The sequence below is a fragment of the Numenius arquata genome, chromosome 19 (genome assembly GCF_964106895.1).
Source record: "Numenius arquata chromosome 19, bNumArq3.hap1.1, whole genome shotgun sequence".
NCBI lineage: Eukaryota > Metazoa > Chordata > Aves > Charadriiformes > Scolopacidae > Numenius > Numenius arquata.
The window spans coordinates 8,383,430-8,410,824 of NC_133594.1; the positions used below are offsets into that span (position 1 = coordinate 8,383,430).

At 45.5% G+C, this 27,395-nt stretch overlaps 2 protein-coding genes and 1 non-coding gene across 6 annotated transcripts in view; 1 reads left to right on the top strand and 2 right to left on the bottom strand.

The window, feature by feature from the left end:
- BRD3 (bromodomain containing 3) overlaps window positions 1-2,542 on the bottom strand; it is a 41,217-nt gene extending 38,675 nt beyond the window's left edge. The window contains exon 1 of the mRNA XM_074161311.1: window positions 2,470-2,542. The gene's annotated coding sequence lies outside the window, so the exon portion shown is untranslated. The remainder of the gene's footprint in view (window positions 1-2,469) is intronic.
- Window positions 2,543-11,074: 8,532 nt separating this feature from the next.
- WDR5 (WD repeat domain 5) lies at window positions 11,075-24,894 on the top strand. Of its 4 annotated transcripts, XM_074160976.1 has the most exons (14): window positions 11,075-11,512; window positions 12,526-12,715; window positions 13,592-13,700; window positions 15,040-15,113; window positions 16,266-16,355; window positions 17,014-17,103; window positions 18,270-18,353; window positions 19,447-19,502; window positions 19,678-19,724; window positions 20,534-20,609; window positions 21,519-21,552; window positions 22,014-22,088; window positions 22,683-22,770; window positions 23,744-24,894. In XM_074160976.1, the coding sequence occupies exons 2-14, from the start codon at window positions 12,635-12,637 to the stop codon at window positions 23,842-23,844; spliced, it is 1,005 nt and encodes a 334-aa protein (XP_074017077.1). In that variant the 5' UTR covers window positions 11,075-11,512; window positions 12,526-12,634; the 3' UTR covers window positions 23,845-24,894. The 4 variants fall into 4 exon arrangements, with proteins under 4 accessions (XP_074017077.1, XP_074017078.1, XP_074017079.1 ...); XM_074160977.1 differs by lacking the exon at window positions 11,075-11,512 and having other exon boundaries at window positions 12,635-12,715; window positions 18,270-18,350; XM_074160978.1 differs by lacking the exon at window positions 11,075-11,512 and having other exon boundaries at window positions 12,635-12,715; window positions 16,266-16,346.
- Window positions 24,895-26,607: 1,713 nt separating this feature from the next.
- On the bottom strand, window positions 26,608-26,735 carry LOC141473813 (U6atac minor spliceosomal RNA). The gene has a single exon (XR_012463604.1). It is a non-coding gene; the product is annotated as a U6atac minor spliceosomal RNA (small nuclear RNA).
- Window positions 26,736-27,395: the final 660 nt, after the last annotated feature.

A 27,395-nucleotide genomic window follows, 5' to 3' on the forward strand; every position in this document is an offset into this window, starting at 1 on the left:
GGTCACTAAAACTAAAAAGCCTTTCACTGGAACAGCTACTGTCACAGCACTGAGCACTACGTAGGCAGCGAGTACAGAAGACAATATTGCAATCAAGCTTGTGCTGAACATTAAATAAGATTGTTACCCTCTGCCCAACCCTTTTATAAGCATTGTCTCAAAGCACTAAATGCACGCACGAGTATTTTTAACCAGCGTGGACTAAAGAGAAAGAAATCTACAATCTTGGCATATATTCTTTCCAAAAAAAAAAAAAAAAAAAAAAAAAAAGGCTTGGAGATGAGGAGTTAACTCTGTTTCAGCAGGAGCCTCCCAGTGTATTACTAAGAACTCTGTAAACTTGTGTGCTACCAAAATCAGAGAGAGAGCAGCCCGCGAGTGCTGTCATCTGCAGATTAGGAGGCAGGACTTTGCATTTACAGTACACTCAAGTGGCTGGGTAGTTGTAAGCAACACAGACCGGGGTTTGTTGGTTTTTTTTTTGCATATAAAGCAACCAGACTGCTTTGGGGATTTCTTGTTTGTTTTGATTGAGGCACATTTATTCTGCACTTCTCACGCGTATACTGCAGCACATATGGTAGTCACCGAGCCCCCTAATACCTTGACTTATCACTGTGTGAATTAAAGACAAGAGTTTCAGCTTTAAACCTAAATTTCCAGTTTAATTTAGAGACACCCTCTCAGCACACTCACATATACTGAATGCATTAAAAATACTAACAAGCATATTAAAAAAAAAAACACTTCTCTATTCCCAGCAAGGAATAGCAGGTGTGCTTCGCTAATTGTGTTACCCCCTAACCGACTATTTACTGGTGTCAGTGAACTAAAGATGTTTAAAAAAAAATATATATATAAACGTTCAAAGTATTAGTGAAGCCATCATCTTTGCTTATCCAAAAAAAGTTTATTTTAGTAACTTTTGATTCCTGAAGACATCAACAGAAAGGTATAGCCACAACTGCAGGATGGTCACAGAACATTTAAGGTGAACCTTACAGAATGCACGCTCCGTGTTGTCAAAAGTCATTTTCAGTAGGAAACACCTTCCCTGTTAACACCCTGCAGGACTGAACCACGCAGCTTAAAGACGCGCACAGATCCGCGACCTGAACACTGCAGCTTTGTTAGAAAGTGAAACCAAGCCGGCTACAAATAATGCTCTGTCCCCAGCGCCCTGGGAGGTGCAAAAAAGCAAACAAGTAGTATCAACGGAGGAAAAAGTACGGCCGAGTTTTGAAGTTTTAACATTTTATTATCGGTAGCATTATTTATAGCGTGACACTTCTTCTATATATAAATCCGCGATCTGCGTTTCTTTTTACACCTAGAAAGCATATCGAGTTTAGGCAAGGAACCCTTGGTTTCTATTTATTTGCGAAAGTTCGGTAAACATCCGATATTTACACGAGCAGAGCAGCTGTATATATACATATAAACACAAATATATGCATGCGGACACGGACAACGCACGAAACGCGCACTTTTCAGCGTAAGCCGCCTGGCTCAGACCTTTTTCCAGCTCCACAAACTAGCCACCCGGGCGGCGGCGGGGGCCCAGGGAAATGGCCGGGACCAGCCCGGCGCTCGCCCAGGGGCCGAGCCCCGAGCCCCGCTGCTCGCCACCGCCGGGGAGCCGCGCACCGCCGGCAGCGGGGGCTTGCTGCTGCCTAGTCCGGTTTCCCACCCCGCCTTTTTTTTTTTTGTTGTTTTCGCCCCCCCCCCCCCCTTTTTTTTCCCCTTTCTTTTTTCCTTGTGGGTTTGTTTTGTTTTTTTTTTTTTTTTAAGGGCGCCTGCAGCCCTCCTTTTCCTCGCCCCTAATTTTCCCTTTCAAAAGATGGCGGGCAGAGAGAGCGAGCGAGGGAAAGCGAGCGAGAGAAGGGGAAGAAGAAGAAAAACACCACCATCACCCCCACCCACCCAAAAAAAAAAAAAAAAAAAAAAGGAAAGAAAGAAAGGAAGAAAGAAAGAAAGAAAGAAAATCTCCTTCCTGCTTGGGGGGCGCGGGGTTCGGCGGGGCCGGGGCTGAGCCCGTCCGGGGCGTCTTGGGGCGGTCGGGGAGAAGGGGGGGGGGAGCAGAAGATGGAGAAGAAGCGGCAGAAGAAGAAGAAGAAGAAAAGGGTGGGCAGGAGCGGCGGGGCCGGGAGGAAATCAATGGCCAGGCTGCAGCCAGCCCCGCCGCGCTTTGTTGCATTGTGGCGGCGCACAAAGGCTGCGGGGCCGCGGGGAGCGACGCGGGGCTCTGGCAAGAAGAAGGAGCAGAAGAAGAGAGGAGGGGAAAAGAAGAAAAAAAAAAAATTAAAAAATTAAAAAAAAAAAAAAAACCACAGCATTGGCCTTTCCCCAAGTGGGTTTTGCTTTCCTCCCCCTTTTTCCCCGGCCCCCCTCCCTCCAGAAACCATGTCCCAGTGCTAGCAATGCACACCCAAGCATCTAACAAATAAAGGGAAAGATTAAATAGATTACTTTGCCCCGGCAGCTCCAGCAACGTTTGCCTTATAGTCCCTCCAGTTGCTCTTCTTTTTATCCTCGGCAAGGCAGTATAATAGATGCGCTAAGGCGCCCAAGAGCTCATGCGCCGGGGCGCAAGGCCATGTGGGGACGGTAGTCCCGGGCCGGGCCGGGGGAGAGGCGGCCGCTGGCCCCCGGACTACAAGTCCCAGAAGCCACCAGGTCCCCCCCCCCCGTTCTCCCCCCGTCTCCCCGCTCCCTCCCCGGACCGGCGGGCAGGGGAGAGAAACAGCGGGGGTGATGCCCCGGTCAGCGGGGAAAGACCCTCCCCACGGCGGGGAAAACGCCTGGCGTGGGCTCGGGTGGGGGGGACCGCGACAAAAACCCGCAGGGACTGGGGGGCTGGCGGGTCCCGTCCCGTCCCCCCCCGCCCCGCGCCCCGGGCAGACATTGCCGGGGAAGATCCCGGCTTCCCCTCTCCGGCCGAGCTCTAAAGGTACAACGAGAGCCCTTAAAAAAGTGCAACTGGGAAGGTGCGGGTCCCACTGGGCTCGGCGACTGGGACCCACGCAAGGTGAGGCGTGTTGCGAGTTTTAAATCACAACTGTGGGAGCTGGCTTGCTTTTAAACACACTCTCCCCCCCCCCCCCCTTTTTTTTTTTTTTTTTTTTTTTTTAAATCGCGGTTTGCATTGGGTAATGCGCTCTCACATTTATTACGCAACAACTAATACGAGCCGCAATAAAAATAGAAGGCGGCCGACGCGAGCTGGAGTAGTAAATGGCAACAAAAAAACCCACCCCACCACCGTGAAGAAAAGCCACAACCTGATGTAGTTCGCGCTGGTCGGTGCGTTTCACAACATCCTCAACTGCTGAAAACAACGAGGAAAATAATCCAATGTATACAATAAAAACAAGATGAATTTTACAAACACACCCAGCGTAAGAGCATCAACAAACGCTCCCGAATAACAGACCAACACAGGCGATATCCTGGAGCAAATCTACAAATGTAAACAAAAGTTTAAAAAAAAAAAAAGAAAAAGATGCTGTTTTAACCTCAAATATGATTCAATCGGTGCAGCACAAAAGGGAAAAAAAAAAAAAGAAAAAAAAAAAAGAACTGTGGAAAATAAAAGAGTCCAGGGGAAACATCTGAGTGCCAACATAAAATAAGAAGTAGTTATGGGATTTCTCTGCGGACACGTATGCCAGCAGAGGCTGCCACCCTGCCTGGGACACAGACAGCCACGCAGTGATGCCAATTAATAAGTCAGTTTATTGTAACCATAAGGTGAAGGCAGTTCTACTGGAAGACCTTATTTCCAGAAGATTAGTTTTTGAAAAACGTGACCAACGGGATCGAAATTTCTCAGGAGGTCTGATATGAAGAGCAAAATTGGGTTTTGCACAGGCAAGAGGGCAGATGCCTGGGAAAGTTCCGCTTCGCCAGGCTTGTGGCTGCCTCAGGATGAAACCAAAGTTGCTCATATACCTTAACCGAACCCAAGAAAAAGAGCTTTTTTGCTCTCAACTTCAAGGCCTGCGAGAACTCAGGAACTAGAAACTCACTCTTAGATGTACTTACTTTGTAAGACATCATTTGAAGTCGCATCTGCACCTACAGCCAAACCCCACACTGGGTCAGGTGTGTGCCTTGGGCTTCCCTCTGCCACAGGCACCTGCAAGTTGACCTTTTTGACTCGCCCATCAGGTATCCCAACACCACTGCAGTGCTCTCTGCACCCAGAGCACACGAGCACTAAGACAAATGTACATTCTGGTTCCTCTCAAGGGGAACAGCCTCACTTCACAAGCTGGTGTTCACTTAACCTGCCCTGTGTCTGGTCATCCTATGTTCCATGTTGTGAGACTGAGCGAGGAAGTCCCTTTGAAAGTCCCACCTGAACTACGCCCAACCTAAAAGCATCCTGGGTATCGGATATCGGGGGTGTAGGGAAGGATTGGATTTTCAGCACAGGGCACTTTTAACCATCCTTCTGCTGTATTCCCATTTTCAAAGCAATTCTAAGAGAGTATCAAAGCATTTGAGAGCTGAAGAGCAGGAGGTCAGTTCTTTCAAATGCACTGTCCTATTCCAGTACATGTCTGTTCCACCAGGATATGCAGGGTATAAATTTATGAATGCCGTAACATACACGGACACCAAATCATGAGCATGACCAAAGAGCCCCTAAATGAAAACTGCTGCTGCTCTAGGCACGAGGGGCTGGGAGAAGTTGTCAGGCCAAAGCTTTCTAAGGGAGGGGGCAGGGAGTAATCAGGTGAGCATTCACTATGAACACTTGGGAAAATGTACGCCTTTCACTCTGAGGACTAGTTCTCAGCTGAACCGTAATCTGCAAGTTGCATTTTTAAATGTATTTGTATTTTAGTTTGAGACAAACTCCTGCAACAAAGCGTGTTGACTCAAATGTGAGACTTGGCAGAGTTAAAGGAATGGAACAGGGGGTCTTAAAATGCAAAGTGTTCAGCAACCTCAGCAACACACAGAGAGCAAACAGGAAAGTGAAGCAAAATGTGAGCGCAGGCACAGGCGCAGAGACAAGAGAAGCAAGGAGGGTCCCAGCAAGAGCATAAAGCCCTTCAGGCTGGCCAGGCAGAGTCACCTCCCAGGGAATACGCACAAGTTAAAAACAAGTTAAAGTTAAAAAGTTAAAAAGTTAAAGTTTGATCCTCTCTGCAAATCCACTTTCAAGAGCAGCTTGGTGATGGAGGCTGCAATGAAACTGCAACCCAAGGGCAGTCCCCCAGCTACACTTTGTGCTTCCTTATCTCACCCCGGGTGGGTGTAAGACGGTTTCACCCCAAATTATTGTGTTCATTACCCATCAGCCTGAGCGGGCAAAACAACTCACATGGGAAACCGTCCCCAGAGATTTCACCACTATCAGCTTTTAAACTGGAACATCCAAGTCACTCACACACCTACCTGTAGGGCTGCAAACTTGCGCATGAAGAACCCAGCTGCACCCTCCAAGGGAATAGGGAAGCAAGCATGTTCTAGGGATCCTTAAAGCCTTCTTTATGCAAGGCAGTGAGTTTAGATAATGGTTTAGCTGAACAGGCACAGGCTGACTCCGTTTGAATAAGCACCACAGAAGGCACAGCGAAATCAAATCGGAATGATTCAAGCACAAGGTACCTCGCCCAAAGTAAAAGCACTTAGACTGAGGAAAAGATAGTTGCAATCTTTAAATTAATTTCTGAACAGGTTCTGTCATATTAGTTTTACACGAGGTGTAACAGTCTGCCTGTTCCAGGATACCTTAACAGCAACTTCTCCATAAAATACAAGACTAGAGCAGTAGCTTTTTACTTCCTCCTCCCCAAGCTCAGAGGAGCATCCTGAGTTCACCCAAAGCCTTTTGATTAGCCTCTGTGGTCTCTTATGTTGCACCTCCAGTTACCCAATTAGTACCTTGTTAACTAACACCTGCAGTTTATTTATTCCTTGCCACTGCACTATTCTTAACCCTTAATGCACAGTGGTGCATTCATCCTTCTAGGAAGCTTTGTGCATAGGCTTGGACAAGAAAAAAACTTATTTGTGCAAAACCAGAGTGGTTTTCAGGGCTACTAAACATTGATACTTTTTGCTTCTCTGCTCTTGGGTGTCCAGGGTAGGACTTGAAAACAAGGGTGGAAAAGGGAAATACTTGTCTCTGTGGGACTGATGAGTTTTGTGAGCCTTTGATAGTATTCAGGGACTGCTGGGAACACTAACCTGGAGCACCAATTTTTCTGAATACCGCATCGGCAATGCATTCTGTCCTCCATCTCTGGGCTCAGACGTAGGCACGCTGTACATTGACATGCACATGAAAAGCCGATGCGAGCTCCACACGCCTAAAGGCAAGCAAATTGGGCCATTCGGACCATTTTGTCAGCCATCAGCCACCATGGACTACAAGAGACCTCACATATCAGCCAGCTCACACCAGATCTTATTACCAGCAGCTGCTGTCTCTAGAGTGGATGTTGTTATACATTACAAAAAGAGAATTTATTCAGTAACAGTCACGTTTGGGATAAAGACATAATAGTGCCCAAACAGAAGATTGCTTAAGAGTGTGTAGTAAATGTCTGGGATTAATATGACTCCAATCATCCCAGTGGCAGAGAGAAGGGTGTTGAACAGAAGGGGATAAATGCTCTTATTGCAACAGAGAGTCAACTTTACCAATGATTTTCTTCACTGTAGCGGCAGGATTTCCTTGATTGAGTAAGCGTTATTCAGTAAGGATGACAGGACTAGGGCAGAGGTTTGAAACAATAATTGCAGTTTGTTCTTCTGTAGCACCTTTCATCTGTGGAATTCACAACAATGCAATAATCCTCCGAACAGCTTTTGTAAGTACGGAAATATTATGAGCTCTGTTTTTCAGCCAACGAAGCTGAGAGGGAATATGATGATGCAGAGAATCATGGGCAGAGCTAGAACTGGGACTCAGCTCTTCTGACTCATACTGCACACAGCAGTTGGTGAGGCCACCCTGGCTACTCAGTGCCTATAGGACCTTTGTCTCTTCAGTGTTCACTCTTCATCTGGAAAAGGGTGAGCAGAACCCCCAGGCAGGGAACTCATGAGCCAAGAGGTCTACAAGCCCCAAAAGGCACAGCACTATGGTAATCGATGGGAAGGCAGGGAAGAATTGAGCTATCCAAGACCCAAAGGATCCTGTAAGTGTTCATCTGCAAATATAAGTTTTTATTACGATCTAAATGCTGGGCTGGAGACAGCCAATATCCAATGGAGGGTCCAGAGTGGATTTTAATAATGTCCTTTCAGATTGGCAGTTCTCAAACCAGAGACACCGGGATGAATGGCTTCTGCAATGGAGAGGAAGGGAATGAAGAACCCACAAAATATTCTGTCTGACCTTGGTGTCTTTTATCAGGATGTAGCAAGAAGCATTGCTTGGAGAAGCTGGAGGCTGGGATACAGTGGTCTAAGATTTATATGTATGGAAAGAAGCAGACCAAAGGCCTAAACTATTGTGGGAGAGAAAAAAGGGACATGACCACAAATTCTGAGAAGGGAAGACAAACTGCCCAGCCAATATGGCTATGTATCTTTGGACACAGTAAATGTTTATTTGGAAATCAGCTGCATCTAAATGGTTTTGTTACACATTCAGTGTGTAGAGACCTAGCACCTGCTGTTAACACAGTGGTTTGCACAGGTAAGCAAGCTTGTGAACTGTGTGTGCTACTGAGCTGGCAGTTTAAACTAACACATACTAGAACATGCTAGATTTCAACTGGCTAAAGCCCTGATGGATTCCTCTGTGTTCTCTTACTCTTCCTCCTGCCCTCTTATGAAGGAGAGAATGGTAAAGAGATGCTTGAACCAAATAGTAACACTTTCAAACATCTTGATTTCTAAATTACAATGAGTAATAAATATATTCAGATTTCACTAAGACTCTCTCTGGTGTATGAGTTAACTGTATTGACCTGTCCGTTCATTGGAGCTGCAACCATTTGCAGCAGCCAAGAACGAAGCTCCTGATTCACAGAAGTGCTGAGAACCTGCTGCTCCAGTTGAAGTGGCTGGGAGAGGCAGGCTGTCATCACGTCTGGCAGTCAGACCGTGCGTGATTCAGTCTGGGGCTCTCAAATCAGCAGCCTTTATGCATTAACTTGGCTGTGACTTGCGTTGGGGGGAATCTGCTTTGAATGACTAAAGCACATTGCTGGACTCCAATCTGGCATGAAGTCCTACCTTCTCTCCAAAAATGTGGACTGCTTCTTAGCAGATCTTCACTAACATGGAGCTCTGTACATGCGGAGTTCAATGATCTTACTTTGAAAGAAGTTCTTCAACTTCCATAGGCCCCTTGTGCGCAGGCTAAGTGTTTGTACACATCCCTCCCAGGGCAGAATGAATCTAATCCTACCTGATCTCCACCGGGGTAAGATTTCCTAGTTTTAAATGAACAAATGTTGGCAGTGATGCAAGCAAGGTTCATACTGTAGTAGGAGAGGCAGAAATATCAGCCTGGAACAGGTTCAGTGTTTGTTTTTAAATCCCAGAAGGAACATATGAATGCGATGTATCTGAGATTTAGAAAAAAACCAGAGCAGAATATTAGCAACCACACAGAAACAGCTATATGTCAGAGATCAGCTGCTCTTTAAAAGCCTAAAAGATGCAGCAGGTCTCTCATGAGTTCTTCCCCCCGCTGTTTCTTGAGCAGTGTGTCACACACGGTAAGTCTGTTCCATGCTTCCTCTGTCTGCTGAGAGGCCCAAGCAAATAAAAGTCCTAACTGAGACTGCTAATTGTGCCAAAACATAAACGTGGGCTTACGCAGCTTGTATGCTTAGTGCCTTATTACTCACCATTCCAAACGTAAGCACGAGCTTGTTTGCAGCAGTCAGGTCTATGCAGATCTAGCATGTATTGAAGTTAGTGGGAGCTTTTTCACAAACACTAATGTCCTTTGGATCACATCTGCAGGACTGGATTAGTTCTGGTCTCGGTGGAACCTGTGACAAAATCGTATACATTAGTCATAGCCGGACTCATGGCCTCAGCGCTGTTCCTGACACCCTCAAAGGGATCCCAGTAGCACTGAAAGCTGCCACTTCCGTATAGTCTGAGCCACTCATGGACTTTTCTTTCCTTTTCATCATTATGGGAAGCTGCTCTCCCCCAAAAAACCCTCAGACAGGTGTCTTTTCCAGTGCACTTGGCAAGTCACCAAGTTCAGGCTATTTTGAACTAAATGGAATGAAAGATTTTGTGAGGGAGAAGCCTGCCAAGCCTCACTCTTTTCCAGAAAGGGAATTTGGACAGATACTACGTCCTGCTGATCCCAGCTGTGGCGGCATGGCTGGGGGAGCAAGAAAGACCCTCACAGATGACTCATAACCAACAATTTAAATTTCATCCAAAGACAACAGACTGTCTATGCAAATCCCCAGGTACTCACGTTATGCAGTCCCAAAGGAATGCCCTTGCTTGCTGAGCTGCCTTTTTCCATAAGCGCCATGCTGTCAAAAACCCAATCTAGCATGTGACCAGGTACTTTGCCAAATAGAGTTTATCATACTTTAAACTTGTTTTAAAAAAACACAGGACACTTAGAGGCTAAGGGATTGTTTAGGATTACGATAAATTTTTAGTTGAGGCTAGTTTTCAGGTTCCAGAGAGATACTATTCAGTATAGATAAGGATTTTAACACATACATATATGTGTATTTTATATATATATATGTATAAAAAGATCAAGGCACAATACAAACTTTTATCTCCAACACGAAAGAAACAAACACCCTATCCCTACCTCAGGAAAGTTATATAAATACATACCACTATACTGCCAATTGTGTTTTCTCATTGTATTTCATATTTATTTTTTAAAAGAATGAAAACTTTAAGCCAAAACCATCTGGAAGAATCGGCAACAGGAACTTAACTGGATTTGTTTCCTAACACTGTTCCGGGGACTGTGCAGCTTTTATAAGACCGTGTTTTACTTCCCTGAGTTTAGACGGCAGGGTTAATTCTCCAGACTTCTGCCATGGGTTTCCAGGCTGGAGGAGAAGAAACTGTATCACAGGTTTTTTTCAGTTTGCTGGTTTTGTTTTTTTTTTTTTTCCTTTCTCAACTGCCACTAGAATTTTTGGAGCCCAAAGATCTTCCTGTGTTAAAAGGCCAGTAAATGACACGTGTCTCCTTCTTTTCTCCCCGCTTAACTGAAAGCAGACTGTAATGTGTTCAGTGCGGCAGTGGGTTGAAGAAAAACCACTGCTCTCCAGAAAAGTGCTTAAACACATGCCTAACTTTAAGTTGGCTGTTTGGCCTTAATGAATCAAAGTTAAACGCTTTCCTGAGCTGGGGCCCTCGTACACCAGTACACTGAGAATCACCTTAGATACACTCTTACACAAGCAAATACTACAGTATTAAATGATACACGTATCAGTCTCGTGTGTTTTAAATAGATAATTGCCTTATGAATTAGTCTGGTCTTTTCATAATGGTATCTGTGGTACCAGTGGACCCTTCCAACAGTGCTGGCCTGCACGTTATGACCCAACGACATCCAACCCCGCTGCAGCCGGGATCGACGGTTTCTGAACAACGGCAAAACCGGAGCCATGCCTGTGTGTTACGTGGCGTGTACCTGTCCCACAGCGCCCAGTGTGACCTGTGCCACACGGGCATGTCCCGCAGGGCTGGACAGGCCCTGAGGAGACCTGCTGGATGGGGCCCTGAAGCGACCTGCTCCGCACCACAGGCCGGGCAGGGCCCCGGCTGCTCCGCCCTCGATGCCCGCTCCCCACAGAGACACCCAGAGCCAGGGCAGCAGCTCGGGGGCCTTACCCGTGGCGGTGGCAGGGCACGACAGGGAGCTCGGACCCTCCTCCCCGCCGCCGCTCAGCCCGGCAAAGCGACGGAGGGGAGGGCGGGAAGAAAGGCCGAAGCGAAGGCGGCGCCGGCCCCTTTAAGGCGCCGCCCGCGTTTTTTTTTGGCTCTCGGGCCTTGCCGTAGCGCTCCCGGGAGAGAGCGGCATTGTGCAGCCTTTGGCCCGCACCGCGCATGCGCCCTCCCCACATTCCCCCCGCCTGGCGGCTCCGGAGCCGCCGCCACCGCCGCGTCCCCCCTCCCCTTCCCCTCACCCTCACGGCGGCCGCGCTCCTCCTCACCGCCGAGGAGCCGCCGCCCCCACCACCACCACCCCCTAGTCCCTTCCTTCCCCCCCCCCCCCCCTTTTCCCCGGTAAGTCACCGAGAGCGGCGGGGGCGGCCCGCCTCCCCTCTCCTCACCGCCGGGCTCCCGCACCGCCGTTCCCCGCGCGCGCCGCCGCTTCCCCTCAGGCAGCGCGCGGAGCCCACTCCCCCCCCCCCCCCCCCTTCCCTTCCCCTCCCGCCTTTCGCGGGCCGCCGCGCGTGCATGAGGGGCTGCCGCGCGCGAGCCGGGAGCTCCCCCCCCGACCCGATCCCCCCCCCCCTCCAAACACCCCGGAATTTGGGGTCCCCTCCGCCATCGTGGCCAGGCGGGGACGGGGCGTTTGTAACGGGTGGGTGTGTCGGGCCCGGGGGAGGGGATGGGGGTTGGGGGTGGGGGGGTGTGGGGGTGTGTGTGCCCAGCCGGGAGGAACCCGGTTTACCTCAGAAAAAACTTTTTTAATTTGGGGGTGTCGCGAGCAGCGGTTCCTCCCGCGGGGTGCGGAGGGTGGGCGGGGAACCGTCCCCTCCCCGGTGTGGGGGGGAGACGGTGGGAATGGCAGCGGTGGCTGGAGGAGCCAGTGGTTCCCCAAATGTGTTGCCACCCGCGGGGAGAGCGGCGGTGGGACATTGGGAGGAGGCTTTGGAAGACAAATCCTTCCCAGGGAGAGCTGGGGGTTTGCCTTACGAGGATGAAATGTGGCCGAGCTGCGGCGGAGACGGTTCCCTCGGCAGCGCCGGCTCCCGCTCGGGCAGGTTTTGTTACAGAAAACAAGGCCGGTACGAGGCCGGCTTTCAGTCAGGTGGAAATCCCGGGCAGAGGAGGGTATGATCTGATGCTCCAACCATCTAGGAAGGAAATATGAGACCCGAAATGCTTGCATTCCGAGGTGAAAGGGATCTAGTAAGGGCTTAAGCTCTGGGAACGCCTGTTATTTTTTTTCTGCTCTTTATGATCTCTTGTTCTGTACCTTAATACATCTGAAAAAGAAGGCCTTGGGCCGTTCCTTCCACCTCTTGTGCAAACCGTTGTATTTACTACGTTCTGAGTACTTCTTAGAAGTATTTTGGGGAGTAGGATATGAAAACCCTGCTGCACCTAAAAACTATTCTGCTTTATTTCTATTTGGAAACGAAGCAGAGTGGGGAAAAAAGCTTTCCAAGAAGTGATAAAAGGCCATGGCTTGGGTTCTTGGTCTTGCACATTAGTAGGTCTGAAGACCTAAAATACTGCTGTGTTGCTAAACAGATACAGAATGTGGGTTTTCATACTGGTTTCTGGTCACCTGTGTTTAAGCTAATCTCATTCTTCTAGCCGCTGAGAATCTCTTTGACAGCTAATGAGAATATTCTGTTTTTCTTCCAGGTTTTCCTTTCAGTGTGATTCTCCTCTCTGTGGTGAGGGCCGCCTTTTGAAGCAGCACATTCATTCTCCCCTTCAAGCACCATAAGTCTCATTTGCCAGCTTCAGAACCATGGCAACAGAAGAAAAGAAGCCAGATGCAGAATCCACCAAAACACAATCTACTCCTTCCTCCTCGACCAATCAGAGCAAGGTGTGTGTGGGGCTCCGAACAATATCTGTGTAAATACAACTACCTGCATATTCAACAGGCAAACCAGAATTAGAGAATTGAATTCTCATATAGATTAAGAGCTTCTCCAGATTTCTGCTTCTGCCGTTGTCTCGAGCTGAAAGCGTGCCGAGGATTTTATGGGGAAAGTGGAGTACAGCCTCTTTTGTCTTGCTAGAGTTTTTTTTTTTGGTTTAGTGGAAAGTCTTGCTAACAAGATACTTCTTGTCACTTTGAGCATTACAAAGGCAGGTTGGGTGTATCCTTGGAGTGCCTAGAGGCGACTGGAGAATTGGTGAATCTGTGATAGTAGCTGCAAAGTGGGGAGGCGGTCATTATTCAGTTTCTTTGAAGCCTGCCAGTGCTCAAAGGAGATGTTACTGTCTAGCCAGGAACCCTTCACAAAGGGTGAAAAGGTGAAAAAAAAAATGGTATTTTAGGGGTTTGGAGGAATTGGCCTGTGATTTAATTCAGGATAAGGATGGAAACCGCAAACACTTAAAAGCTCTTCACAGATCAGTACCAAGGGGATGATCTTGATCTGCCAGTCACTTTCTGGTTGGGCTGTTGGATTACTCTCACCTGTTTGTTATTGCCTTGGATGAAATTCACACTAAGGATGATTTGGTGTTGTGCATGCACCAGTGAGGCACTGCCATCCCCAGACAGCAAGGGTGTGCGTTTTGTTTTGTTATTTTTTCAATTTGGAGAGGGGGGAAATGTAAATGCTGGAATATCTATTATGGTGAGCATTCATGCAGTCCCTTACTGTGTGCTGAGCCAGTCTGATACAGAGCTTGTCACTGAGATACTAAATTTGGAATTTATTAAACTCATTCATATATATTTTTCTTACAGCCTGCGCCAGTAAAACCAAACTATGCTCTGAAGTTCACGTTAGCGGGGCATACAAAGGCAGTCTCATCAGTAAAATTTAGTCCTAATGGCGAGTGGCTAGCCAGCTCCTGTAAGTATTGCTTTTTTTTTAATCTCATCTAAAACATGCAAATGTGGGCCTTGGAGAACTGCCTGTCTTTAGTGTTGCCCTCATCAGATGCAGGAGGAATGTAGTGTTGTGATTTTTGTTAAAGAGGAGCAATCCCAAAGCTGTCAGTCTTTGAGATAATCTGCTTTAAGCTTTTTAAGTTCGGTTACTTTGAACACTGGATCTTCTGTGCGTTGCCAAGTTGGAGACTTCTTGCCTGTTCAGGTCTCCTTACTGAGCAAACAGAGGATTCTTTTCCTGTGCAAAGGAAACCCTTCTGCTTTTCTGTATCGCTAGACAGAGCTTAAGCTTTTAAATTAAACTTTGTGTACAGTATCTGCAGGCAGAAGCTGAGCTCTGGGAAAGGAGGAGGGTGGCTTTGCGCTAATTGACTGGGCTGTAGAGTGTGGTTATGGTGGCCTGGCCATGTGCTTCTGGCCTGTGTGCCTGTGGCGGTTAATAAGTCAGAGCCTTTGGTTATCCCAGTGAAATGTGTTGAAGGTTATTATAGTGTTTCACTGCTTGTTCTCTGAAGTGGTAGATCAAGTCCTTTTTCTGTCATCTTTGGTATTTCTTAAATTTTTTTTGGTAGTCAACATTGCTGGACAGCTTTTCTTTGAAAACATGTTTATATGACGCTGATCCAGAAAGGATCCATATATAAGGAAAGGGCAACAGGAAACAGCATTGCTGAATATGATGGTGAGGGCAACTTGATTATCTTCCAGACATGGGAATGACTTAGGTCTTTGGCTTAACTGCAAATAGCCTTAATAAGGCCAGTGCAATGTGCCATATATAAATATTTTTATGTTCAAATATGCTCTGAAAGTGCCCCCGTCTCCCTCACCCAGGTTTTCCGATCTCTACCTTTGGCAAATATCAGCCTTTTTCTCTGGCATGTTTTGCAAGTTAACATGGATAATATGTTTGGGTTTTTGCAGGCATTAATTCAGTCCAGCTTGTGGTGTAATTTTTGTTCTTTTTGGGCAAAAGCATTTCAGCATTCCTATGGAACGGTACTACTTTCACCACTGGCAATCTAAAACAAAAGTAGAAACCCAAGTTGTCATCAGAGAAGCTAAAGCAGCTGGAGAATATGTGCATTCCAGGCAGTTTATGTAATCTCAGCTGCTGCAGCTTGACGTGTACGAAACTGTTCTTTACCAATTACATATTGCCTTCTACACTTGGCTCTGCTTGGGGAGGGAGAACTACCCAGGGTTTGCAGAGATGTAGTTCACACATTTCTTTCCACCTGGAAGGGACACCTGTATCTGTTACTGCTGTTAATGTCTTTAACTGGCACATTCTTTTCCAGCTGCTGACAAACTCATTAAGATTTGGGGAGCATATGATGGCAAGTTTGAGAAAACAATATCTGGTCATAAACTGGTAAGTACGAGGAGATTGCAATGCGCTTGAATATGAGTTTACTTAGAGAATCGTAGAATTGTTTAGGTTGAAAAAGACCTTTAAGGTCATCAAGTCCAACTGCAAACCTAACACTGCCAAGTCCACCACTAAAGCATGTCTCTGAGCACTACATCTACATGTCTTTTAAGTACCTCTGGGGATGGTGACTCCACTGCTTCCCTGAGCAGCCCATTCCAGTTCTTGACAACCCTTTCCGTGAAGAAATTTTTCCTACTATCCAATCTACTTGTAAAGAGTTTTGGTCTCTTTTCCTCATCTAGAAATTTCCATTCTTGGTTAGTTTGACTCATGTAGAAGGCTTGTTCTTCGGTCTCGGTTTGTACTACTTTGTTTATACAGTCCTGTGCAACAGCCTGGGACTGGAATTGCTGGAGTAATACTGGGTCAGGCTGGAAATATGGGTGAAGTGCAGCTGGTAATGGAATACCTGTGTGCACAGTGCCTCCACGATTTCTTGAGCCCCTCCATTTCAGGAACACCAACCTTGGACACCGGGCAGTGCATTCTTGTGTGAAAATCCCTGCAAACTGTTCCCTCTTTCCTTTGTATATGGAGCAGAGTGGCTTGCCTTTTAAGGAGATTGAATTTTTCTTGTGGGTTTGCCTACATAAACACAACACTTACTCATTCGGCAAAGTTCTAAAGAAAACTCAAACTCCCAAACCCTTCAGTTTTGTTTTCGAAAGTTTCTTACGTGCTGAATTTTCATAAGCGAAAATGAAGATTCACCAAAAGAAAAACCAGTAGAATCTTGTTCTTCTCCAGCCCTTAGGGATTCAGACCATAAAGAAGAAGCCATTTGTCATGAAGAGAAGCCACTTAGTCAGATTAGTTTATATAGCATACTGTTTATAAATTCCAAGAAAGGGTGTTGGTGGCCACAGTAAGAGCTATGTGAACAAGCCATTGATGTTTTTGGAGTATATGGCTCAGCTTAAAATGAACAAGTGCCAAAGGAGCTGTTAACTCAGTCAAATAATGAATTCCCAACTCGCAACCCTGAATTTTCTTTCATGCTTTGGCTGTGAATATAATATGCAGTCTGTGTTTTCCATTTTCCTGTGTCAGTGAACAAACAGCTGAGAAGAGCATTGTTTTCCTTTGTTTTAGGGTATCTCTGATGTTGCTTGGTCATCAGATTCCAACCTTCTTGTCTCTGCCTCTGATGATAAAACTCTCAAAATATGGGATGTGAGCTCGGTAAGGACAGAAACTATTATTTACCTTCCTTCTCCCCAGCGTTAACTCATGTTCTTCTGAGAGACAGCCTTGGTGTGCTCTGATGAGAGAAAGTGGGGGTTTAAGCACTGGCTCCCCTTTGGGTAATACTCTTTCCTGCTTATAATGAGCTGCTGGTGGAATGGGCTGTGCGGATGAGCGAGTTGTGCTGTTTTTGGAAAGACGGCGGTGCTTACGGCTACCATGAGGAGCCTGGTTGTCTTCTGAGAGCGCTTAAGCCTTACAATGGCAATGCAACCGCAGGCTTTATTTCTGAAAGCAGCCACTCGGATGAAACCTATTTGTAACTTCTTATCATAACTTCACCTGGTTTTGCTTCTCTCCCCCTTCCTTTTCTACCATTATGATAAGAACTGGGAAATTTCGTTGAATTTTGATTAGGTATGTTAAACTGCTTGGTTCTCTTAAGTTGCCCAAAGGGTTTGCAACTTGGCTGCGGTTGTTAAAAATGTCTTTTTTTCTTTCCTGTTGTTTTGCTGTAGCTAGTCCTCTGCCCATCTAACTCTGGGGTTAGAAGTGGTTTCTTTATGAGCAGTGATTAACCTTAATGCAGCTTATCTGAATGCGTTTATGGCTGTGAAGGATGCTGTATATTTAACTCTGCTAAATCTTATTTCAGGGTAAGTGCTTAAAGACATTGAAAGGGCACAGTAACTACGTTTTCTGCTGCAACTTCAACCCTCAGTCAAACCTCATCGTGTCTGGATCAGTAAGTGATTTTTTTTCTTGGTACAAAGCAAGTGCTGCACACCCCTGTCACCTGACACTGAGGGGACAGACAGGTTCTTTTAGGGATCTTTGGCAGAGTGATGACGGCACCAAATTGTAGTTATAATTAAAGCTTTATTTTCTTAATGGAATATTATGATTAGTATAGCACAGAATTTATTATTAGAATGGCACAGCATTTCTACAAGCAGAATCAATGTAGTACAGTTTATAGGTAGCATAATACAGAATTTATAATACAGCTTAATTTATAGTTTCTAGTCACCTAGATTCTCACTTAACTCAAAGTATGTTTTCTGATCACTTGGACCCTCTGCAGGTTGGGTCAGATCTTAACATGTGGTTTGCTGTGTCAATAGAACAATCATAATCTACACTCCAAAGTCATATAAAAGAACACCCATCACTCCCCCAGTCCTCGGAGGAAGCAGATGATGGTGGGGGCATTCCTGGCTCCTGGAGGGTCACGGTCTTAGTGTTCAGCAGCAGTTCTGGTCCAGGTTCCCCCTTAGGACTTTTAACTGCTTGGTTTTGTAGTCAGTGCTCTGTGTGCTGTTATGCTTCCCTGCTCTGGGATGGGTGGTCGCCACCACCATGGGGTTGGCTGGGTGCCTGGGACCTTCAAGGCCAGCGAGGAAGGGAGTAATCGGCCTGGCGCCCAGGAATCTTGAGGCTGGTAGGGAAGGGAAGAGGAAATCTGTTTGGTTTGTCTACTTGGTTCACAGGGCCTGATAATGAGGGAAAGGGAACACTTATGTGACCTGCTTGGTCACAGAGAATGGCTGCTTGCCTTATAAAGTGGTGTTAGTTTTGCTAACCACGTGAGCAGAGGGTACCAGTCACAACCCCTTACCATTCCAATTCTCTGTCTTCCACAGACAGATGAGCGGTGCAGTGTCACTGCTGTCTTTGCCTGGGGACACAGTCAAAGCCCTTAACCCATCCTCAACACGCAGGTTTCCTGCATGGAGAGGAAGGGTTCAGGGAGCTGTGTCCCCAGTCTGTTATTTTTACCCTGCGTTGTGCTATCCAATGCAGCTGCAGTGCAGCTGGAGGAAGGCATGTGCAGCTTGTCAGGCTGTAACACCTTGCATGCCTTGAATAGGTGCATCATTAAACCACCTTGTGCGTTTCTTCAATCTTCAGTTTGATGAAAGCGTGAGGATATGGGATGTGAAGACAGGGAAGTGCCTCAAGACGTTGCCTGCTCATTCTGACCCGGTTTCAGCTGTAAGTCCCTTCCAGTAAATGAACACACTAATATGTTTATTTTGTTTAGCAGAGCTCCTCTCCTCCTCTGTTGGTAGAGAAGTGGGTTTGTGCTCTACCTCTTACTATGGAGCCCTTGCACGGTGTGGTGGATGGGCTGTGGTGGATTTGTTGGTGGTCGTTGCTCAACGAGAATGAAATGAGCAGTGTTTTCCGTATGATCGATACGGATTTTGGTCTTAGGTGTTAATGTGGGGAGCAGAGATGGGTGGTGTGCCCATCAGGCCTGGGGCTGGCAGTCTGATGCTGGGACACAGATTTGTGGTCACTTGAGGGTCAGAGAATGGTCTGTACATCTTTGTTTCTGTGTTCTTCCAAGCTGTTACTGAACTCAAGAGCAGGGTAGTTCCATAGTATGCTCCGTTTCAGATCTCGTTCATTTAATAGGTAAACGGAGCTTGGAACATAGCAGTATCTGTTCAAATGAAGACAGAAGGTGTTCAACTCCTAATATTTTTGAAATTAAGGAAACTGAAAAAAATGGAGCCTCAGATGTGTTAAACCATGGCTGTCGTAACGTGATTGTTCTGCCTTGTGTAGAAGATATTTCACACTTAACAAATGAACATTGGTACTGATTATTCTTTAAAATAGCAGTATTCTGAGGTGTAGTTGAAGGGAATAAATTGACCTTAAAACATATATGTGGCTACATATGAGGTTAAATTCTGTGCCCTTATAAGGTATAATATCCCCAAATTTGATACTTGTATTATTTGAGCAGCTAATGCTGTTTGAACAGAGTATTTGTGTGTTCAGGTGTTCTTCTTAGCTTCTGCGGAAACATGTACTGCAATCCCTGATGCTTAAATAAACAGCTGTAGTTAACATCCCTCCCTCATTAATTACACCAGACAAACTGAGGGGGAAAGAATCTTGGCTTTAATCACGTTACCCATCTAAACTCGTGCCTATTGTTTGTATGTCATGTTGACTTTCTGCTTCTATCCACATGTGTTGCAGTGTCAGTAATGGAAGTACTTTCAGTGGGGCTTAAAAATTTGGTCTTTGTGAACATCAGTAAAGTTATTTTTCCCCTTCTCTAATATTGCAGGTGCATTTTAATCGTGATGGATCCCTGATAGTGTCAAGTAGCTATGATGGACTCTGGTAAGCGGTTATTTCTTGTCTGCAGCACTGTTCAAGCCTGTTGCATTTAAGAAAAAAGCCTTTTGCATTTAAGAAAATTGACTCTTTTAAAAAGAAAAAAGCTTGTTTCTGTAATGCTAAAACCAGAACAAAGATCTCAAATCCAATAGTAATGATTCTTGTTTGGTTTTAATAGTCGAATCTGGGATACAGCATCAGGCCAGTGCTTGAAAACACTGATAGGTAAGTAGGAATACTTCTTGTTTGTGTTTTACTCTTCGTTGTTAACTTGTGACAGAGATATTCTGTGTCGTTGCTGTGAACAGTGGCTTCCCGAAGCTCTGTTTTGCTGTGTTCTTGCTATTCTCTTAGGACCTGTTGTCCTCCTGTCTATTGCAATAAAAGAAACTGTCCTCTCGCATGAATGGGAACTTGTTTAAGCTTTGAGAGCTGTGTAGGTGGACAAATGAGTTTTCCAAAGTTTTCTGCCATTCAGCTGTGCGGGGCTCACTGTACAGCCATTCAAAGCTGTAACGACAGAGATTTGTGCTGTGGATGTGATGGAAACAAGTAGTCTGTGACTACAGGAGCTGCCTGCTTTTATTGCAAGATGCACAAGGAATCTTGTGAACATGGCTAATAAAAGGAAACCACCTGTTGGGCATATGTTCCGTAGACCTCCATATTGTTATAGAGCATTATATAGTTGAGTTATATGGCACTACAAATCGATGGCATGTATTCTAATGTAATGATTTTTAAAAGGTAGAGATACAGTCTTGCTCTGATAAGTACTGATGGGAGGAAGGAAAATTTAGTTACAAATGGTTATTTAAAATATTTGTGAGAAAAATGCTTAATATCCTTTTCTTAAATTACTGAAAACAATCACCTTCCTTACACCTCTCTCTTTCTTGAAATGTCAAGGGACAACAAAAATGAAAACTTATTTCAGTGAAACAATTAACAACAAATTATTGTCAAAAGAAATTCTCTGTCAATGAGACAATACAACTGTGCACTGTTTAATATCACTTTTATTTTCACTGCAGATGATGATAACCCTCCTGTGTCTTTTGTGAAATTCTCCCCAAATGGCAAATACATACTAGCTGCAACTTTGGACAAGTAGGTATTTTTAAAGAAAAGGAAGAAAAGTCCACAGGCTTTCAAGTATTTATAAGTATCAGATAAAACTTTATTTTGCTGCTGTTCAGGTATTGTAGTGATAATACTACACAAGTTCATTTATATTATCAAACGTAAAAAGCAGAGGAAGCCCAGGCTAGGCTCCCTGGCTATCTTGCAGGCCCTGGCAGTAGCCTGGGTATCAGAACACGCATGGGGCTTGCTCAGTCTGTGGAAAAGCCTAGTGCTTGCCTGAAACAAGGGACTCCATGTCCAAATCGTATTCTATAATGTGCTTATTCCCTTCCTCTGCGCTGGCTTAGGCTTGAACGGGCTGAGGATGCCTCAGTCCAGCGTTTTGTCCCCTGAAACACCGTGGCGTGGGACTACAAGTTGAAAAATGAGGGCAGCGTGTGTGTATTTTGGTCTGTATGTACTTTCAGGAGAATTGGATTTTCAAACAGCTGAGGGAAAGGGGGTAGTTTTAGGGCCATCCCTGATTTCTAGTGGGTATCTCACCCTGATGAAGATGATGTCTAATGAAATCTGTATGAACCGTTTGGCCGCATTGGCATTTGGGGGTGTCTGCCAAATGACCTTATCCTCTCCCACTGTAATTTGTTTGTTATCCTGCCCATCGTTTCCCTAGTTCTCTGGTCATTATTCCCAAAGAAACTTGCAGGTGTAGGGAAATAGTTAACCACACTTTTTTTAATGGAGGAGAATATGAATGGCACGGCAGTGAAATTTATACTGTGGGGTTAACTAATGCTGCATTCCAAAGCCAGGCTAAAGTGATCCATGTAGACTTTATAAACTCTGATATGAAGAAATTTTTACTGCTGCTGGGAAACTGTCAGAAGAAAAAAACCCAAGAACTAAAATCTTTGTTTTTCTGTTGTTTTCTAGCACTCTTAAACTTTGGGACTACAGCAAAGGAAAGGTAAAAACAATCCTGTCTTACTACGTAGACTTAACTAACCTTATAGGAAGATCTGGATTTTGTATATGCTTTTTAAGCTTGCCAAGCGTTTTATGAATACTGTAGAAAAAAGTGTTAGTACCTCTTTATTGGAGAGGACTTAAGATGCCTTAATAAAAAAAAAAGTGATTTGACCACCTGTATAGCCCTGAGATATCAAGTAAAGCTATGTTTCTGCATTTTTCTCTTTATGAACAATAAATTGCTGTTGATGTCTTTCTCTGTGGTAGTGACGAATTGAGGGCTTCCCCCTCAAATTGTTTAGTGTTGTAGGGCAGAGATGGCCTCTGCATCCTCTAGATAAGGTGGCAGGGTGGGAAACACGGGCAGATATATTTAGTCTGCTCTGCCAAGAGAGTTTGTCCTTGACTGAGAAAACTACTTCCCAGATGTATTCATGTCTTGTGGCTCTTCGCTTTCAGTGCCTGAAGACGTACACAGGACACAAAAATGAGAAGTACTGCATATTTGCAAATTTCTCCGTTACCGGTGGAAAGGTTAGTACTTATTTGAGATGCTTTTTACCAATGTGCAGTTTTTTTACTGCTTTTTTTCTGTAAAAGAAAGAGTGTTTGGGGGATGGAAGCCTCCTTTGCTGGGTGGTGGTTCACAGGTGCCGTAGTGTGGTGGGAGAAGAGGGTGTCCTAGGAAGTCCCCGTGAGCAGCTCTGGTGTCTGTGTCTCTGGGTGAGCCTGCTGTCCCGCTGCAGCCGTGGAAAAGGGCTTTCCTGCAGCAGGAGAGCGGCAGCTCCTGTCTGGGTTTGCCGCAGCCACACGGCAGTTGGCCATCAGAGGATAGGTTGGTGTGTTCCGGTTGGGATGACAGAACAGAGCAGCAGAGATTAAATCCTGACACAGAACCACCTTAGCACCTTTTGCTCTGTTAGTTTTCCTCCTCCAGCCTACGAGGGTGGAACAAAGCTTTCTGCTGCCTGTGTGCACTGAATAGAGGCTGAGAGAGAATGAGCCGCATCAAGCAGTCATCTAATGTTGTCATTTGTTGACAAATGTTTACTGAATAATAACAGTTAGATATAGTTAGATATAGATGAGAATGATTTAAATAACTATGTCTTTTCTCTGCCCCTCCAGTGGATTGTGTCCGGTTCAGAAGACAACCTGGTTTATATTTGGAACCTTCAGACAAAAGAGATTGTACAGAAATTACAAGGGCACACAGGTGTGGAAGAGAATTTTGTTTTTATTGATATAATATCCCCCATGTCAGCTTGTAATGAGGGTTTAGCTTGAGCAGTTTCTCTCTGATGTTTAGTTTTGACTATCAGACTCATAAATTCTCGACTGGCTGAAGCTCAGTTGAACCCTAGGAGTTTGCTCCTTTTTATGAAGGGTTTTTAATGGGCGTTGCAAATGTTTATTCTTCCACTGTGAGAACTTTGACATCAGCTTACAAAAAAGATTTCCTCGAGTTCTGATCTGGTCGAGATATTTAAGCAACTCAATATTAGGGACTTTGAATTGCCCATTAATGTCTTCTGGAGCTGCAGCTCTTGAAAGGATAAGGACTGAAGTTTGTACGTGTCAGTACGTGTGCCTGTTCTTGAAGGCAGAGTCGAGCAGGAATTGAGATGCCACCTGATGGGTACTTCAGTCTGAATCCCGTCAGAGAGCAGCATTTTGACTGTACCGACTAGAAGGAGTTGTGCTGTGGAATTTAAACATGCTTCCTCCTTTGCAGGACCATTGATTTGGACTGTAAGTTGGGGCAGTGGCAGCAGGTTTTCATTTTCAGGCTCGGGCAAGGCTCTGAAGATGAAGTGCTATCGCAGCATGAATGGGATGTTGGAAATACCTTACATGGAAAGAAAAAAACTGAGCTGGGATTTTATTAGCTGTGTCTGACATAATATGCCAAGGGTTTTGTCTGTGAAGTAAGCAAGGACTAGAATCTGGAGAGTTCTCACATTTTGAAACCTGTCAAACACTTTCCAACTACTTACACTCAATTCTTTTTTGCTGGTATTTCCGCTCACAGAGAGGCAGTAGTTGGAAAATAGTTATGAATAACGCGTTTGTAATTCTGCTACAAGGAAATAGTAACTTGGCTCTGCTGTATTTTCAGAAATGCCTGCTAGGAACCAAATTTCATTGCTGTAAATAATGATATTTATATATCTTTTCTTTTTACCTAGATGTTGTAATCTCAACAGCTTGTCACCCAACAGAAAACATCATTGCATCAGCGGCACTAGAAAACGACAAAACAATTAAACTGTGGAAGAGTGACTGTTAAACGTTCCGGTATCACTTTAGAGACTGTCAGGAAAAAGATGTTTTTAAGAAAAAAAATATTAAAAAACCACATGAGAATAATAAATCCAGTTTGGCAGGAAACCTGAAGAAGATTTGATAAAGTGGTTTCTGTTAGTCTTGGCCCAAAGAAAACGTCTTAGCTCTTTGCTAGAACCGGGCAACGTGGTGGAAACAAACAAACAAAAAAAAGATGCAGTGTCTCCTTTTCTTGCCTAATCTTTTGGCAGCAAATGGATCCTTCTGACATCGCGTTACAAGTGTCAGCCTTGTGTTGGACACCCCAAAGATACTGTACCTTACGGTGGCGTTACTTCTGGGCGCTGTCGCTGCTTAAGGAGGAGCCACCGGTCTACTTTGTAACAGTAAGTTAAGTCACAAGCCTAGAGATGTGTGGGATTTTTTTTTTTAAATGTCTAATTTTTTTATTTTTTATTTTTTTTTTTTCCCAGAATGTAGGTTCTAGTCTTGGGAAGTTTCTGTATTGTTTTAACTAGGAGTACTGCATCTTTAAGGGTGCTTCATTTTAAACACTCAGCTCAAACTTTGTGACCAAATAAAACCATGCAGATTTCCAGATTTCCCTCTTCCTGCCCCTGACTTGACTCCTGTGGTGAAATCTCCTCCTCTTAACTTCTGTATAGTCGCTTACCTCTTGTTACGTGTGTTTAATAGATGCTGTTCTAGAGCAAAGTTACAGTTCTTCTGTTAACCATTAAAATGAATCCTGCTTGTAGTTGTTCTCAGCATACTTTAATTTTTTTTTTTTTTCCTCTTCTGGTTAAAAAAGCGAACTCGCAGAACACTGTAAAGTTATTTCAATGTAAAAAGAAATGAAAAAAAAAAAAGAAGACCCAGATTTTTTTGTATCTTGAAAATCCATCGTATGAAACTGTATTGGTAATGGCATGACTCTGTATCTATTTCAGCATTGGTATTTCTTTCCCTTTTTGTCATACCCGTGTGGTATTTACACATCCAAAAAAACCACAAAAAACCATATGCCATAATAAAAAGGTGGGATTTTATGTGTATGTTTGTGGTAAGAGTGTGCTGGTGTGAAGTGTCTGTGTCCCAAGAAGCTTCCCTTCAGGACACCTTTAGAAGGAAGTAGTTCCGGAGCGGCTCCCGCTGTTGAGGAGGAGCGGCCGCGTGGTGCTTTGTGGCTGTTGTGGAGAGAGAAAAGAGGGGCATAACTCAAGTTAAAATTTGCTTAAAAGAAAGTGAGAGGATTGAACTGAAGGTGTCCTCAGCAGAGGCAACATTCGTACAAAAACCCTCTCGGAGCCCTTTAGCTAAGGGGAAAGGAATGTGCCCTCGCCGAGCTGAAGGGGCAGAGCACAGGCCAAGGGATCATCCAGGAGTTAGCATTTATTGCACCCAAAGGCTTCCCCTTGTTATGGGGATGTTTTGTTCCTGGTGAAGCAAAAATCCATTTTTTTTTGTATCAACCTCATGTGCTTGATAACTGAAAATCAATTACAGCACAAACCTCTCCTCTAGTGGCTGCTGCGAGACTGCCTTGCTCTACCCTTAGCGAAGGAGACAGCTGCAAGACATGAGGTATAGCTTTTCCTTTTAAAATATAAAAATAGAGTTCATGTGGAGCTGGTGCTGAAGTGGCTGTTAATAATATCACTGTCTTTTGAGGTTTTTCATTACCCCCAGGAAAGGACACCATCTCTCCAGACTCAGTGAGCGTCGCTGCTGAAGTAATAAATTTCTTCATGGTTTTTTTTCTTTTTTCCAGTCTTTTTCTCCCAGGCCAACGAACCTTTTCAGTTGCGAGATGTGGCTGTTGGAGAAGCTGGTGTATTTCTCCAGCAAAAGCATTTCTATGTAGATTAAAAAATGTTTCCTGGTACAGTGCTTCCCCTGTAACGGTGTTTGTGTGAGGGGCTCTGCTTGCCCAGCCCTGCTACGGCCTTCCCTGCCCTCTGAGCCGAGGGGCTGTGGAGAAGACGGGAGATGGTTTCCCTGCTGTCGGAAGGAAATCTCTTGGAGAGGGATCTTCTTTTTCCCCCAGACTGAAGAGCCCTGATGTAAAGGATCTGCTAGAAAGCTGTCCTTTGTAAAGGTTGTGTTTAAGTATCTAGTATCCCACCTGGGAACAGAATCATAGAATTGTTGAGGTTGGAGGAGACCTTTAAGATCATCAAATCCAACCATCAAATGAGCACGGCCGAGTTACTGCTAACCCGTGTCCCTCAGCACCTCATCTACCCCTCTTTTGAATCCCTCCAGTGATGGTGACCCAACCACTTCCCTGGGCAGCCTCTTCTGATGTTTCATTACCCTTTTGGTGAAGATTTTTTCCCTAATATCCATCCTAAATCTTCCCTAGCACAACTTGAGGCCATTTCCTCTTGTCCTATCTCCTGTTACTTGGGAAAAGAGACCGATCCCTGTGCTACACCCTCCTTTCAGGTTGCGGAGAGCGAGAAGGTCTCCCCTCAGCCTCCTGAGGAACAACCCCGGTTCCTCAGCTGCTCCTCATAGGACTTGTGCTCTAGACAATTGGCATGAGGTCTCCATGATACCTGCATCCAGCCTGGCGTGGCTTGATGGCCAGGATTAGCTAATTGTGGTGACTGGGCTGACTTTGCTTGTAGGCTGATAGGGGCTGGAGCATGTTGCATGGGGAAAGTGAGCTGGCACCCTGGGGCTCTGCTCTGCCGGGTGCTTTTAGGCTGAGGGTGAAAGGAGAATGTGGGTGAAAAAAGCGAACGGGCGGAAGTAAAAAAAAAAAAAAACATGGTTAGATGCCACGAAGTAGGTGGCAGTGCCTTAACCGTATGCGTGTTGTATAGGCCACTAGGGCCTCTTCCATCCTTATCAAGGGGAGTGCTAACCTTCTCTCCTTTCATACAACACATTGCAGGGATACCATCCGACGGTATTTAAACCTCCATCAAGTTTCTTCTATTAAGGATCGGGTGAGTAAATAGTTGTCGTCTTTTCCTTCTCAGTTTGACATCTATTTCTGATTCCCATAATAAATTTTTTACCCTAATTCCTGTTATAAATATAAAAGCCCCGAAAACCCCGTTAAAATAGCATTGACGCGCGCTTCTTGCCGTCTTCTTAATATATTCACCGCTCTCAGCCAATCAGAGCGCAGGGGCCGCATCCTCTTGGGCTGCCCTCTGCCGTTGACGCCGCGCCCCCGCCTAAAAGCTACGTTCGCCGGGGGAGGGCGCTTCTGCTTCCGCCTCGCTAATGGCGGCGGGAGGGCCTCTGGGTCCGGCGGTTCGAGTCCCGGCCCCGGAGGGCAGCCGCGGGCGGGGGTGGGCGCCGCGGGCTGAGCTCTGCCTCCCGCCGGGATGAGCTTTAAAGCAGGATTTGCGGGCGAACCCGTCTAATCTGCGCAGGGTTTAGCCGTCTTTCTGGGTATCCCGAAGGTTTAAGTGGGAACACTGGTGTACCGGGGGATTTGCTAATCACGTTTTTCTCAGGCAGGGGAGGAGGGCCCTTTCCTACCGTGTTCCTGCTGCCCCCGGGCTGATAAATCTCTCTGAATTGTGTCCGAGCTAA